The sequence below is a fragment of the Dicentrarchus labrax genome, unplaced genomic scaffold (genome assembly GCF_905237075.1).
Source record: "Dicentrarchus labrax unplaced genomic scaffold, dlabrax2021, whole genome shotgun sequence".
Classification (NCBI taxonomy): Eukaryota; Metazoa; Chordata; class Actinopteri; family Moronidae; genus Dicentrarchus; species Dicentrarchus labrax.
Window position 1 is genome coordinate 3917361 of NW_026136704.1, and position 16850 is coordinate 3934210.

Sequence of the window (16850 nt, forward strand, 5' to 3'; positions counted from 1 at the left end):
AAGTACAGTCCATTTACCATCTATTATCAGAAATGGAATATAATATTCATAGATCTATTTTCATTAGTCTATAAGAATTGTTGTGCTTCTTTGAGGTTTGTGGTCACTTCAGCATATTTATGCATTTTGCTCTTGCTTTATTACTTCCTTTAATATGAGTTACAGTATTTATTCAAAGCTGACGTTACTGTTACTGTTACTACTATCATCCAGCATCTTATTAGTATTTCAAAAGTTTTACTGCAGAGTAAACAGCCGACAACTAAGACTAACAATCTGTGAGCATACAGCCCAGATGATTCACTTCCTTGCGTTCTGTGGTTTCCTGGCCAGTAGTACATAAAGGAGTGGTGGGTGACAGAAGTGAAAGCATTCCCTTAATCACAGTACTATTTGTAATCTATATAACGGCTGGCCTATCTAAACACGCCCACTACAGTGAAATCGAAACCTATCTGAGGAAGAAATTCTTCCATTTTGCATCTGTCTCGACTCCAGAATCGTTCCTGCAGCTCACAGAACGTGCAGCACTATCTGAGACGATGGCTTTCAACCAGCAGTCACCTTTCTACAACCCGGTGAGTGAGCCTAACTCGGTTCTTTTATGTCACAAGTGTTGATTTTCCCGAAAGGCTATGCGAGGGCGGATTCTCGGGTCCCGTTACTTCAGGTCTGTCTGTATTCAAAGTGCAGCTGAAGTAATTAAAGACATTCTGACACTTTATGTGTTAGTATGTGTATTTCATCTGGAGTTCCTCATGTGGCTGCTGCTTCCTGGCTGGGAATCTAGCAGAAAGTGAAATGCTTTCCTGAGAGAAGAGAATGATGAAAGGGTGGTGGTGGTGGAACCCAGGGGTCCGCAGGGTGCGCAGGGTCCGCGCTCAGAGGAGCTTTCAGTTGCGCGTAAAACTGGAAAAGAACTGTTTTGCTTTCATGCTGAAGTTGAATAAAATAAACATGGAGGTCTTTATTTATATTTGAGGGTTTTTTCACTTCATCACCACCGTGCACGCTCAAAGTGACCGTTGCACGTACGCAGCTCACGGGAGCGCGCACAGAGAACACGTCAGTCATGTCAATGATTTGTGAGGAGGTTGAGTGTTTTTGAAAGATATTAACCTCTAACCCAGATATATAACCAGCTTTAAAAATGTTAGGAAAAATGGCTTCTCTGGTGTGCTTTAGTGCAGAAGAGCTCGCACACTGTAGGAAACGCTGTTTATGTGCGCAATCCTTCACGGCCTGCATTGTGGTGTAATGTAGTTAATGGTAGGGTGAGAATGTCAGGGTAACCAACCAGAGGCAGGAGAAGCGGGTGGTTCAGAGTTAACTGATACCTTAGGAACTTCTTCACTTTTGTCTGCCGCTCGGCCATTGTTCTCTCAGCTCTTTGGTTGTTTCCTTTCTCATACAGGACGAGGCTGTTTATCAGAGTGCAGGCTCTGTCTATAGTTCAGCTCTCAAAGTTCACATCTTTACAATCAAAAATTTAGAAATCATTTTCCTCACCAATTATTTATATATAAACAGTTTTCTCACACCTCTTAAAGTTGCAGTTGGTAACTTTTATAAAATTAACTGTTTGTCATTTTCATTGAAACTTTCACTATATCCTGGCAGCAGTACATGAGACAGATAATCTCATGTAGTCTCATGTACTACTGTCAGTGAAAATTAGGGCAGCACAATATTGTCATCATATTGTGATTATTTTGACAGATACTGGGATTGCAATAGCAGTTAGTGTGTAGTAGTAGTAGTGAATGATCCTTTTGGCATCACAAATTTAATTTTCACCAACAAAACCAAACCAAAAAAACTAATGTGAAGTAATGATACGCCCTGCTCTTCTTCTCATTGGCTAGTACTTGTTGCCTTCATTGGTTTGGTTTGGTTATGTTGAGGAGTGACATTGGTCACGGTCAAGGTAAGCCAATCAGAGGCAGAGTAGGAAAGGTCATGACTTTGCCATCCTGGGAAAAAAATATTGCATGCAGTAGGAACCATGTTCCCAATTGCTAGTATACTAGCAATACCAAGTATATCAGTAGAAGGACTGAAAAGCAGTTATTTATATGTTAAGTGCTGTCCTTTCTAGAGAATCCCCTTCACTGGATCCATCCATGGTGGTTTGCAGGAGGGGAAGTCCATCAGCATCAGTGGACGAGTCCTTCCTGGAGCCGACAGGTCAGACTGCTCATCATTTCAGCTTTTTCTTCTTTATTTTATACTGATGTCTTGTCTGAAGTTTCTTTTTTTTACTTGATAAAATAATCACATGTATAGATTCTTCCATGAGCTACAAACACAAAACCTGGCCCAGTAGCAGTGTCCAAATGCTTCTCAAGAAACAGTATAGGTAGATATGTACAGTATAGACAGAGGCAAGTGAATACACTATAGATATATACAGTAGGACAGTGTAAATATGTGTTAGGGTGTGGGTGCTTAAATAGTACAGGTAAGTGTGCAGTGGTGTGGCGGTATAGTGGAGAGGGGGTCAGTAGTGGGGAATATGGGAAGATAAAACAGTTCAGTCCATGGAGGGAGGGGTGGAATTAAGGCCCAAAAACACAATTTTGGAAAAGTCATGCCCTTCACGCTGACTTGATATTTGACACACGAGCCCAGCTTCATGTGCTCTGCAAATAAAATCCTCTTGGACCATAAAAGTCCTCTGTGATGGTTGTTTTAATGCTAATTGGCATAAACTGAAAAACAGTGAAGTGAAGTCTACTGTTTTGTACACAGTAGTGAGGGACACACATGCCATGTCAAAAAACATGGCTGCCATCAATTCCAGTGTCTTTGCAAAGAGCGGGGCTTAGCGGGAAATTGGCTTTAACTCATTAACCATTTGTCTAATAAAACCTTAAACCTTAAACTGTTTAAGCCACAGGGTTAAATCCCATTGCTCACAATAAAAACAGGTTGAACAAGACAGAAAAAAAGCCACATTTCGGGAATGTTTTAATGACAACAATAAAAAAAAAATGTGGGTACTGAGGAAACACAAAACAAAACAAAGGTAGGATATCATAAGAAGCCTCCAGAAAGAATCGTTTCAGTGTGGATATAATACCCCTAGGACAGTGAACAATTCCTAATGAGGGTGAATGGCAAAGGTTGTTGCCATGGAACACCATATGCAGCTGCAAATGAAAAATGAGGTACCTGGTAGATTGAATGCGCTGCAAATGTCTTGAAAAGATTACAAAGCCATGTCATTATAAATATCATCTATGTTATGAATGTTACTGTTAGTCCAGTGAGAGGATGAAATAGGTCTTCATCCGATTAACAGTGCTTTGTCATTAAATATAAGCGAAAGTGTATGCCACTTACAAGTAATCTCACATTGTGATTCGGCTGTGCGCCAGTGTCTGGATGAGGTGGGGAAACAATTCGACTGAAGTTCAGCTGACATTTTTTAGATGATACATTGGCAAAAAGGATATCCTGCAACTTTAATGCTTGCACCCTAGGAAACGGAGGCGTTAGGGTCATGCCAAACCAGCAGTGGTACAAAAGTACAAAAGACCAAAAACAGAACTTGAAATTGGGCAGTGCCAGTCCACCATCTCCCCTCCCCCTCTTTATAATGGACAATTTCAAACGTGGGTGTTTAGTATTCCAGATGAAGTGTGAGATATTTGAGTGGATTTTGTTACAGTAGTTGACTGGGGGATAGAGGGCATTTTTACACAATTCTTCTCATAAAAAGCAAAATAATGACATTGACACAGTGATTTGAATGACCACTTCTGCTCTCTCCAGGATGCATGTGAATTTGCAGTGTGGGTCCAGGACCAATGCAGACATTGCTCTCCACTTCAACCCACGGTATGACTCTGGTCAACCATATGTGGTTGCCAACACCTTGCAGAATGGCAGCTGGGGCTCTGAAGAGAGGAAGCACAATGCTCCGTTCCCTGCTGGCTCTCCCTTCAGCCTGCTCATCATGATCACCCGTGATTTATACCAGGTCTGTAGGGTCGACCTCTCGCACAATCCGAAATGATCCACTCACTTTTGTCAGAGTAACATTCTGACAAACGTACACAATTCTTTTTTCTTTTTTCTTTCACTATATTTACTGTTTCTATTACATTTGTGTCTCTTTGGTGTCTCTCAAGTTCAAGCACTCTCAAATTTGTCTACACTCAACCTTTCAGTGAGCTACAATTTTGTTTAGTCATTTTCTCATTGGCTGTTCTGTCTTTAGTCCGATCACACATTCATTTCAAGGAAAGTAGGGAAGCAGTGAGAGAATGGTTGGAGTATAATTATTACAGTTGACAAAAAATGGATCTTAACGCATTTCAAACACCTTTTTCATTTTTTTTATTTATATTGCACATGTAAAAGTATTTTTCTGTGCTCAGGAATGAGACACTAATATTATTCTATATTTTCTCTCTCCAGATTAATGTCAATGGTAGCCATTTTATGGACTACAGACACCGTGTCCCGTTTCAGAAGGTGGACACCATCTCAGTCGCCGGGAAAGTAGAAATTTCCTCCATTGCCTTCCAGAACCCTGTGGTGAGGATGCTATCAGAAGCAAAGTTGCAATGAAATGAAAAAGGCTTTTTATGTAAGCTTACATGAGCGTGCCATTTTTTATTCACCACGATAAAAAAAATGTGGGTACTGAGGAAACAATATTCAAAATGCCAAATAATGATAATAATAATTACAAAAACAAACAAAAATCACCCCGAACTAAGAGCAAACACATAGTATCTCTCAGGCACTTTAAAACACCCTCATATTAGGGACATTCACTGTTGGTTACCAACACTCCATCAATGCAGTCAGACACACACACACACACACACACACACACACACAGGGAAACTGGAAAGAGGTTTTATCAAATCACTTTGAAAGACAGCAGTTGAGGTGAAGGGATCAATTTAAAAGCTCTTACAGGGAATCAGCTGCAATATGTAGAGTATTTTAATGAGATTAAATAATTAATTTTGTGTTTACTTCCCTGGACAGCCGGCATTTTCTGCTCAGCCTGCGTTTGCTTCACAAGTAGCCTTTCCTACCCAGGCTGCCTTCCCTCCTGCATTTCCACCTCAGCCTGGATTCCCCTCACATCCTGGATTCCCCCCACAGCCCGGATTTCCCTCGCAGCCCGGATTCCCGCCGCAGCCTGGATTTCCTCCTGCAATGCCTGTGAGTATCAGGCAGCATGGAATTACCATACAGTTCTACAGACATTTTCCAGAGCTGCTCTGGTGGCAGCACACATTGCTAGTGAAACAAACAGTTACAGTACAGAGTTTTCACTTTCACTTGCCATGTAGATAGTTTTGGTTTTATTTGTCCAAGTTTTGAGATATCTGTCTCTGTTTTTTGCGTCTACCCAATGCAATGAAGGTGAAGGAAATTTTATGTTAATGTTACAAAGTAAAGCTTTAATTCTTCTAGTTTTGGCGAGTTGTGTTTTCGATTTTAAAGCTCCAGTGTGTAGCATTGAGGCGGGTCTATTGGCAGAAATGGAATATTATTATATTATATTTATAGGTATGTTTTCATTAGTGTATAATCACCTGAATATAAAAATTGTTACGATAATATTTCTTGTTACCTTAGAATGAGCTGTTTAACCATGTTGAACCATTATGTTTCTACAGTAGCCCTGAACGTACAAGCCAAATACTGGCTGTAGACAGAGCCTTTCACATTTCTCACAACCTCCATAGTTTCTCCCTCAACACTTGGAAAGGGTGTGAAGCGAGTGAGTTGCAATCTGCAACTTCACCACTAGATGCCACTAAATCCTACACAGTGGACCTTTTGGGCTTGTTACCTGTTAATTTCGTCTTACCCGAAAAATGAGGACAACAGCTGAAGACGGCAGACAAACACAGCTCAGCTGAGCAGGTCCCCTTGATTTTGCAGTTTGTCTCTCGTCACTCACCCCTTACAGTGTGAGCTTGCTCTCCGTTCATCAACACTAGTTGTTGCTGGTCTCTGGTGATCGGGAGTATATATATAACTATATAAATTTGTCCCACATTAACACTAAAATAAAAAAGCTTACTAGAGTTGTTCTGATATTGATACCAGTATGAGAATTGAATAAGACAATATCTGCCATGTCGCACATGTGTTTATATTCCAGTATATGAATATATTTGATATATTGCATAGCCCTACTTTAAATACTGAGCTGCAGCTGGCACCTGTAAATGCATACAAGGGCCGCGTGATGTGCGACCGATCAAGTTTTCTGAATCAGATTCATGCTGGTCTTGCTGCAGTGGGGAACTCTTGGGACATTGATGGTACTGAACAGTTCACATGTCGCCTCTATGGCTTCGGTCCTAGAGTAAAGCAAGCTGATGAGGCAACAGAGATAATGGTCAAGAAAATTTGTGGTTTGAGCTTCGACCAGGTCTCTTCATTGATCTTTCAGCCTTCACACCTTGCAAAAGGGGCCTCTTGCTGCAGTCAACTTCTAAGTATATATCTGGAAATGGGCTCAAGAACACTACCCAGAACAGGGCGACAAAAATTATGTAGTTCAGAGCAGGGACGCTGGAAGTCAGTCAGAGTTGGGGGTGCTGACAGAGGCTATTTAATGATGTCATACTAAATGCTATGCAACAAATTAAAACCAAACCTAAAAAAAGTAGATCAACCCCTAATTAACAGATATATTTCATGATCTAGATCTATTACCCAGTCAGGCATATATGAAATATTTTTGGGATATTTCATATTTTATTTTCAAAGTTTTCTTACACCCCTGAAAATCAAGAATGGCTTACAACCCACCATGAAGCTTGGGCAAACCCTTGTTGATGGGACCAGAAATGTCCCGAGTTATAGGTCAGTAAGTAATGTGTAAACTGATGTAGTGAGGGTTTTTTAGGTTCATACTAAATGAGAACATTTTCACAAACTAGATCATGTTGACTTTCAAATGAGTCCTCATACATGCCTTTTGGTGTTATAGTTCTTCTGTTAGAAACTTTTTTATTTGGATAGAAAATTATACTTTCATTCAATCATACTTTTAAACAGTTAGCATACAAAATAATGAACATACAGGAAATGATGCAGGCATAAAGTTCAGGTTGGCCTCACTGGAAGACTGAAAAGCCGGCCAGCACAGAGATAAGGGGGGAGCAGTATTGTTTACATATGGGGAAAACGGCACACATTTCAATAAAGTTACAGAAATTGTGGGGAATGAAAGGGAGAACTAGAAAGAGAAGAGGAAACTGTAACTCCTGTCTGACCTCTGCACAGCTAACCCATCATGGCGTGAAGTGAGTGTGAATGTATTATCGGTTTTCGGTTACGAAGATTTCAGACACAGCCCCCAGGACTGGTGTGTGAGTGTGTGTGTCCTGGAAAAGAGGCCTTACAACATTTCCAGTAGATTCAGGAATAAACTTAGATTCTGCAGTATATTACTACTTTCTAGAGAAGTCGTCAGCCATCATGTGGTTTCCCCCACAAATCTGGACCATCTCCAGGTTGCATTCCTGCAAAGTTTTTTCTCCCTGACGCTTCAACATTGTTGCATTAACTCTTTGATTGTCTAACTGAGTACTTTTCTAACACAGGACGAGGCTGTTTAGCAGAGAGTGAAAGCTCAGTGAACACAGCTTGTGTTGTGGTTGTTCAAAGCTTAGATCTTAGATAATAATCTAAACTTTAAAAATAACAGTTTCATTTAGTTTTCTTCACAGAAATGAACAAAATGCTGAGCTATAGACTTACTGTGTATAATTTTTAAGTTTCATTACACCACTTAAAATTAAGAAAGCCTCATGACCCCCTATAAAGCTTTTGGGTTTGAGGTAGACGTGACTCTCAGACAATTTGAGGTTGTGGTCAATAGTCTACCACGGGTAGACTAGAAGATAAAGAAGACAGGAATTGTAACGGCATAGGGCATAACACTTCCTTATCTGTAACAGATCAAGAATTACAAACAGCAACTGCTCTCTACAGATTTAAACTTTTGGTGCTTTTCTGGCCAAACTCTATTCAGTGATTTCACAGCAGCTGTATTTCATTAGCTCTTTCGTAGGAAAACCACGTCACTGTCTGGATGTGATGGCAAACTAGAAGCAGTTTTATTGTACTTGTCTATAATTTAACTCTTTAACAAGAATGGATTATGTGTGTGTTTGTATAATTCATTTTCCTATACTGTATCTGTGCAGGTTGTTCCATATAAAAACATGATCAGTGGTGGACTTCAGCCTGGCAGGACCATCACTATCCAGGGGACTGTTCACCCCAGTGCCACAAGGTCGGACTTCAGTTTCCCTTTGAAACCAATATTATAGAAATGAACGTCTCCTCCAGTCAGAAATCTGTTTCTTCTTGTGCCTACAGTATGATGTTTTAATGTGCAGAGTTTGACACTAGAAGCATGTTTTCACATTCATCTGCTGAAAGTGGAAAGTTTCTCTGTGCTCATTGAACATCTGATTTTAACATTTGCATATTCATAGCTTCTGGAAGCTTTAATGAGGTAGAAGGAGAAGCAGAAAATATTGTATATATGTCTGGAGGAGATGTTTAAACTACATGACTTTACACCTCAAGACTGAGGACTGCTTGAGTAAATCAGTCGAGATCTGTGTATTTCTGTGGGTGGAAGAGAGCGAGTCACATGAGGTGTACACGTAAATTCCTGATACGGGAACAACCTCTCTAAAGTGGGACCCTTCCTCATTCATTCTTGTGACCTAAGTTTCAGTTTAAGTGTTCCCCTGCATGGTTCATAGCAGCGTTCCTTACTTACGCAACATTTGGCAAGACGATACTCTAAATAGAGAAACCAGATCATCAAATGAGGTGCCATGAACTGTTGAACCTCCCCTTTGCCTGCAACTGTAGTATGTGAGTTATGAAACAAATGAAATGTATTACCCAGACTTTCAGGGAATACATAATGTTGGATAAGGATGGTCTGACTCTGCAATTTATCTGAATAAAGGTCAGAAGCTGGTGGATCTGCTTTACCCCTCTCACACCATGCCTGACTGAAAAGAGGCCAGTCATGTGAAACAAACAGGAAACGACACCCATTTCCTCATTTTAAAGAGGAAGAGCTGTCAGTTTCTCAGCATTTCATTTACTTAAGCAATCTGATACTGGTACTCTATAGTTAAAGGCGTACTCTGTAGGATTTTCCTAAAAAAACAGTGTATAGACTCTTAACAACATTATACATAATTCCTCTCAATCATCACTTATGATCCACTCATGTGTTGCAGTTTCTGTATCTGCAGAGACCATGCAGCCCTTTGCCTGTATTTGCAAGGAATTTGCAAGAATCCTTTGTTGCGTCTCATTCCCAGGGCACACACTTTGGGGCTCTCAGAATAAGACTCAACAAGCCTGAACAAAGAGTCTTCTAACTTTCTTGACTCTGATTTGTTGTTTTCATTCAGGCCTGGTAGATTCATGCAAATGATATCTGTCTCATGTACTACTGTCAGGAAATAGTGAAAGTTTCAACAAATATGACAAAAAGTTTTTTTTATAGGACTTACCTACTGCAGCTTTAAAGGGCAACCTCAATACAGTTAGGGAATTCATCAGAGACAGATAAAGTCAAAAAATTGAACCTGCAAAGGTCAAGATATTCTGACTTTTAGTCCCTAGTTTGGGTAAAGCTTTAGAAACCCTGGATCCTACACTTCCCATAATGCAACTCAGTTGAGATTTTTACTTAGATCAAGCTCAACAGTCTGTCATGCAGGTTTACTGATAAAAATTCTGTGCAGTCATCCAGCACAACCGATCTCACATAACTGAATCTCATCTGGAAACTTTACTTGCACAACCACTTACATTGCATTGACATTATAGCTATGTTTTCAGCGGATAAGTAGTTGTCCCTGTGACTAATGGACTGACCTTTATCTGTGGAGACTTAAATCTGAGAAAGCATTCATGTTGTACTCACTACTTCCCCTGTGTTTGCTCTCAGGTTTAATGTGAATCTCAGCCATCACTCTGGCGTCGCTCTGCATTACAATCCACGTTTCAACGAGAACATTGTTGTTCGAAACTCCAAGCAGGGGCAGCAGTGGGGCTCCGAGGAGCGCAACGGAGGGATGCCCTTCCATCGGGGACAGCCTTTCACGGTACCAATGCAATACTTCACCCAGACCCAGTGGAGTGTTACATTAGGCTCGCATTTTATTACAGTACATCATTTTGCACACACACACATAGACACACACACACACACACACACACACACACACACACACACACACACACACACACACACACACACACACACACACACGACATCTAAAGGTTAATGTCTGAATTCTATAGTACATTTCTGAAATTAAAAACTGAAGATAAAAGTCAGTTTGAGTTATTTGCATAATTTGTGACTAAATGAAAAATTCTGCAAAAATGAAAGTATAGTACAGTGCCATCAGATATGTCCATTTAGAATTCTGACTTTGTTCTTTTTTGCTCCATTGCTATACACTAAATCTAAGTAAGTAAAGCTTTATTTATGAAGCATTTTTAAAAACATATGGTTACCAAGTGCTTCACACACACACATACACAAAATATAATAAAACAAGAAGAAAAGATTGAATTACAAAATGAAACAGAGCAACAACAGATAGACCAAACAATAACACGCAATAATACAAAAACAAATAGATAAAAAGGCTTGCCTATAGAGATGGGTTTTAAGGAGTCGTCCAAAGATCTCAGCAAATGTAAATGATCGGGGAAGATGATTCCCAAAGGTCTGTACTAAAACAGTAAAGACATAGTCACGTTATGTTTTGTAGTTGGAGAAACACAAAGACAGTTCAACAAAAAGTGAAAGAGAAGAGAGAAAACAAACAAACAATAACGCACAAGGTGACTTGAAATGGTTCGTATATATGAAGAACGAGAAGGATGAAGACAGTCATAATAAATGTAATAATGATGGTGACATGATGCAATTAGTGCAATTTGAAGGGATGTTTCAGCTGTTATTTGAAACATATGTTTTGTATGATTGTGAGTATGGGAGAGCACAGAAAGGTATAATAATAATAATAATAATAATAATAGCAATATAATATATTCTGATTTTATTTGGCATCTCAAATATATACATGAATATTCAAAATACTGTGACAAATTCATACATATTCATTAACATTTTAATTTAGAAAACTACTACTAATACAACTGCTAGTGATATTGTTAATATTGTTGTTGTTATTATTATTATTATTATGGGGGGGTCTTGAGGTCACCAGCAGTCCAGTACAGTAGTCTTCCCTCTTCCCACTACTTCCCACTTGAGCCTGAGGTGTCTTAAAGCCCCGATGTGTGGAACTTTGGCGCCTCCTAGTGGTAGCATGAGAACGCTATCAGGGAGGGTCCTCAGATATGTGATTTTAAAATGGCCCTTTTTTTCTTTCAGCTCACCATCTGTTGTGAGAATAACGCCTTCAGGATTGTGGCCAATGGGATGCAGGCACACACCTTTAAGCACCGTTTCACTCCTCTCCAACACATTACCCTCCTGGAGATTGACGGTGACATCAGTCTGACCTCTGTGATGGTGTAGAGATCCAGAACCAGTCGCTGGTCATCTTACACATAGCATGGTTTCAATAATTACAACCATTGCATTTATTCACAAATTCATGATAACCGATTACTTTTATAAGATATTGTTTGTTTCTCTCCTGTGTATTCAGTTAACCACTCTCATTTTTATATTACTGCATGCTATACATTTCCTGAAAACTTTGTTTCTTAAAGGAAAAATGTTAAAAAAGTTAAATTCAATCAGGTTGAATTTAGTAGTATGAAGTTTGTCCACAGGTAGTAAAGGTAGTGAAATGCTGAATTAAAACATACTGTGACAGAATATGCAACATTGTAATGGTTTCTTTCCTACTAGAACCTGATTAAACAAGAAAAGGAACAATTCAACTACTTAACATACTATGGACAAATATACTTCCACTGTACAAAAATGAAGCCAAAATATCCTGGATATTCTGCCATCTTTCCCCACTCGGAGCCAGAGTCTAGGCAGTAATGATCATGGTTGGTGCCGAGGTATTGAAGTCCCGCCCATACGCCCAGCCAACTCAGTGTCGAGCAGGGCTCAGCTGTCAATCATGATGTGAAATCCCCTTTTTATAGCTTCAAATAGCTAATTAAAACCAAAAAATAAATAAATTAACACTTGAACATACATCAGCGTGATATGAAACTACCTAAAATCCCCAAAAACATATTTTAGAAAAATGTATTTGACGTGTACTTTGATTATTTAGTTTGTCCCATCTGCTGACATGGAGGCAGCAGGTTTTATGACCAATATTGCAGTCAGCCACCGAGGGCGATTGAGATGTTTTGGCTTCACTTTCTCCATCTTCATATATGTTGATTGTTGATACCTACATTTTATGAACATAATCTGAATACCTTAAAATCCAGAGGTGGCAAAAGTACACTCATTCTTTACTCAAGTAGAAATATAATACTTGTTAAAAAAAGACTAGTAGAAGTAGAAGTACTCAAGTAAAAGTGAGCAAGTACAGGCTCTGAAATGTACTATAAAAGTCAAAAGTACTTTCTTGGTTTCTCTGAAGGACATTTCTACCGACTGTTTCTGTGCAAAGCTAACTGACACTTCAAACAGTGTCTTGTCTTCCTCTCCTGTCTGTTTCATCATGTTACGTCTGTCATGTGTGCACCGGTCTGGATGTTCGGAAGACATGCAATGATGCCAAAAATAATCTAGAATTCTCCTCAAATGCATTAAAACTAACGTAATGAGCCTGTTTTGAAAGTGTAAGGAGTAGAAAGTACAGATATTTGTGTAAAAATGTAGGAAGTAAAAGTGTGAAAATAAATACTCAAGTAAAGTATAGATACTGGAAGAAACTATTTAAGTACAGGAATTAAGTATCTGTACATCCCACCTCGGCTCATAATGCACTACAACTAGATAAATATATTTTCCTGTATTTCTTTATATCATAATGTAAAAACAAGACTAAACAGTGGGGCACAGCAAGATTTTAAGATGAATGCCAACACATCTTAGTTTAGTGTGTTAGCATTCTAACATTTGCTAAAGGCTGATGGGAATGTCATTAGGTTTGCAGTAATTATTTTTCATAATCCAAAGTATTGATGCCAAAGTAATTACAGTTCTCGCTGAGGGGAACATGAATTCTATTCTAATTCCATGGCAAGGCATCTAGTAAGACGCGTTCAGACATTTTCTTCAAAGCTACAAATGTCAACCTCATGGTGGTGCTAGAGGGAAAGTCAGGAGATCACCGAAGTCTTTAGGATGCATCAAGAATGTGTGTAAAACATTTTGTGCCACCACATTGAGTAACAGCAGAGATTTTTCAGAAGATACAGTAAGATAGTACTGTCCTGCTGGTGGAGCTGCAGGACATTTCACTGAAGTCATTAACTCATCCTGATCAGATGCCCAAACCAACTCTTCTTTGTCTTCTTTCGACACAAATGGGCAGTGGCCCTACTCCAAGCTCATTCTTGATGTCTGAGCCCTTTACTCTGTCTGTAAGGGCGAGCCCAGCCAACTTACAGAGGAAACTCTTTTAGACTGGCCATTTTCCACAATCTCATTCTTTCAGCCCCTATCCAAAGCTTGTTGCCTTCTGGCTCAGCTCCCTCTTCACCACAATGTCCCAGTACAATGCCCCGATAACTTGCTGATGGTGCACCAATCACCTGTCCATCTGAAGCTCCATTTTACCCTGACTTGAGATTGACACTTGGACTACAACAGTATACCCGGAGGAAGCTCAGGTCCACAAACCATGGCTCAGCAAATTGAGGGCCAAAAGAATCAATTGGGTTCTTGCTCATTCGTCCGACAAGTGCACTGTTGTAGCAGCACATATCGGTAGAAACCAACAGTGAGCAAGAGCAGTGTCCTTTTATTGGTCTACACAACCAGAACACCTTTTGAGCTGTGATATCTTGTACAAAAATGTGTTGCACTTAACATGTTTGAACCATCTCTCTAACTGAATTCCCAGGGTGCTCTGCAGTTTTCAGACCCAGACCTTTCCTTCCAGGAAGATTGCAGCAGGTTAGGTTGTATCCTCTTTGTAATTTTGTTAGTAAGTAAAAAAAAAGAAAGAAGGGCAGACTGAACATCTCTACCAACTGGTAGAGGCTCGTAATTAAAACACTATGTTCACTTGAAAAGAAAAAAATAGATTTTTGTTGTTATAGCCCAAAGCTACGAAGAAGTGTAAAAGCCAATTTTTTCTATAGTTTCATAGTGGAATATGAAAGTATTTGGGCCCACAAGGGGAACCGGGCAGTGATCTACACAACTACATTGGTGGTTGAGATCAAAATGGAGTAGATGTCTTAACATGCCCGTCATCCAGATAACACTCAAAGAACGAGAGTCTATCGGGGTCCAATGCAACCTACATTCCTCTCAACATTTCATAAAGCTGCTTCCAAGAGAATCTGTAGCTAAAATGTTCATTAGCTAGCCTCACAAGGCAAATGGCTTGCTTCAGCAGTGACTATCGTGCCTGAAGGGGCGATCTTTTACATCCACAGCTGAGACTTGGGTGGGTAAGAATGTCTTTTTTTTTTACCTATGCTGCCTGGATAACAGTGAGATTTCAGTTTTGTGATGTAGTAAATCAGCATACCAAGCTTACGTCATGAATTGTTTATTAATGTTGATTACGTGGTTTCTTCTCAAAAAACATGAAATCAATGAGGAAGCAGGCTCCTACCATCACAGCCTTTATCTTTACATCCAGGTCCATTGGAAATGAGATCCCGAAGTTATCTGCATCTGTGAAGCCTTCCTGCATGAACCCACCCCACTGCTTACTGATCTGTCCCACCACAGCTGACTCATCCAAAGACATCACCTCAAAGATGACGTCAGACATGCAGCTACAGTCACACCATTGCCCCTTGATCTTCAGCTGGGGACTCCTCATCTCATTCAGGATGGTGAACTTGGGCAAACCAGGGTGCCAATTCTGCTCCACGTAGCCGATGGGGTTCCCAGGAGGGCTGTGCACCTCCAGCTCCTGAAGGCAGCAAGGGAAACAACACATGGTGCACCTTAGGGGGCGAATCACGGTCAAGACTTCCTGTCCAATGTTATCATGGAGGTGAATGGTGAAGGGTCTACCGGGGCCACATGCCTGCATGGTGAAGATGTCATTTTCCTCTGTGGCCACAAACACCTGCTGCCCCATACTATTTTTTACTGTGTAAACATTGTTCATCTCCCAGCCAATAGCAATTTCAGCCATTTCAACCCTCTGATGGACCAGGAGCTGACTGGTCTGAGTCAGGTACTCCAGTCCAGGTGGGCAGCCCACAGGTCGGCCAGGTGTGGGCATCATCATTGGAGCAGTAGGCAGTGTGTATGGTGGACGATCTGCTGCTCCGTGGCCCACTGGAGCTGAATATACTGCATTATGACCAGACTGCATCCCAACATAGTACACTGGGTCCTGAGGCAGTGGTCCTGTAGTTCCCTGATAAGCCATGATGTAAATCTACCTGTTGATGCCAAACATAAATTATATAATTGAGTACACTGTATCTTTTTATATATATTTTGCTCAGTTAAAGGTCCGCTGTGTAGGATTTAGTGATATCTAGCGGCGTAGTTGCAGATTGCAACTTCCTTGCTTTACCCTCTCCTTCAAAAAAAAAGTAGAAAGTACTGTGGCTGCCAAATGTGCATAAAATGCTTCTATCAAAAGGCAGTTTTTGGATTGTCACTTCTGGGCTACTGTAGAAACATGGTGGTTCAACATGGCAGACTCCATGGAAGACAACCTGTGGTGTCTGTAGATACATTTTTATTGCCAGTTTCGAGTTTAGTTGCCACTGTAGTTTTCTCCTAAATAAACTAATTTATGTTTGGCATGGTTGCAATCTGTAACTTCACCACTGGATGCCGCTAAATCCTACACCCTGGTCCTTTAAGTTTGCTTTAAAGATATATTTTACATTAAGGGACATTTACCTATCCAGTTTCTTTCCAAGAGTTAGACGAGAAGATTGATACCACTCTTGTGCCTGTTCAGGAGGGGATTAACCTAGCCTAGCATAAAGACTGAAAGCAAGATGAAACCAAAGGACAGGTTCACAAATTATGTTAAATTAGTTTGAACTTACATAATCTAAGCATTCTACTCAGTTGAACAGCTCATAGTGATACTATGAAAGATTCAGTCTACACTTTAAGTATAGAAGTATTCAACTTTTTACACAGATTGTTCATTTCCTGCCATCACATTTTAAATGCTGTTTAAATCTCAAACAAAGCCCCCAAATGAAGATATTTGAACTCAAAGACATACATTAGTACTCACTGACGCCTACAAAAAATATATAGTATGTGCAGAATTGTATATAATAACAACATTGGACTGTCCTAACATTTGCAGCATCATCATTAAGTAAAAATAATTTCTCATACACTGCATGCTAGAGAACTACTACATATGTTGATAAGAATTGCTACCCACCACATGTGTGTTTTCATAAGACGACGTCTCCTGCTTGCTAGACAACAGATGTGTGATATGTGAGATGTTTTGTAGCGACGCTTTAGCAACTCCTTAGCAACAGGTTGTTGTTCTTTTAGCAGAGGTAGAGTGGAGTCAGGTTGCCCCTTTTGAGGATCCTCCCTCACTGTGATGAGTTAACAGACCCTGTTCTCTCAGGACTTTATCATTTTGTCATGTTACTATTGGAAAAGCACATGTGTAAATAGGTTCAGTGATGTGAAAAAGGCCTATTGTCATCATGTTCACTGAGTAATTCATAAT

At 40.0% G+C, this 16850-nt stretch overlaps 2 protein-coding genes across 5 annotated transcripts; one reads left to right on the plus strand and one right to left on the minus strand.

Annotated features, from left to right (window-relative positions):
• Positions 1-348: 348 nt before the first annotated feature.
• LOC127362363 (galectin-9) lies at positions 349-11896 on the plus strand. Its single transcript, XM_051398021.1, has 8 exons — positions 349-578; positions 2099-2187; positions 3778-3985; positions 4426-4545; positions 5008-5187; positions 8199-8287; positions 9980-10136; positions 11444-11896. Exons 1-8 carry the CDS (start codon positions 543-545, stop codon positions 11588-11590), a joined length of 1026 nt encoding a protein of 341 aa, XP_051253981.1. The 5' UTR covers positions 349-542; the 3' UTR covers positions 11591-11896.
• A 2805-nt stretch (positions 11897-14701) lies between these two features.
• Positions 14702-16634, minus strand: LOC127362372 (phospholipid scramblase 1-like). Of its 4 annotated transcripts, none has more exons than XM_051398038.1 (3): positions 16548-16634; positions 15207-15570; positions 14702-15089 (listed from the first exon to the last, which is right to left on the minus strand). In XM_051398038.1, exons 2-3 carry the CDS (start codon positions 15555-15557, stop codon positions 14721-14723), a joined length of 720 nt encoding a protein of 239 aa, XP_051253998.1. In that variant the 5' UTR covers positions 15558-15570; positions 16548-16634; the 3' UTR covers positions 14702-14720. The 4 variants fall into 4 exon arrangements, with proteins under 4 accessions (XP_051253998.1, XP_051253996.1, XP_051253995.1 ...); XM_051398036.1 differs by adding an exon at positions 16043-16132 and having other exon boundaries at positions 14702-15570; positions 16548-16622; XM_051398035.1 differs by having other exon boundaries at positions 14702-15570.
• Positions 16635-16850: the final 216 nt, after the last annotated feature.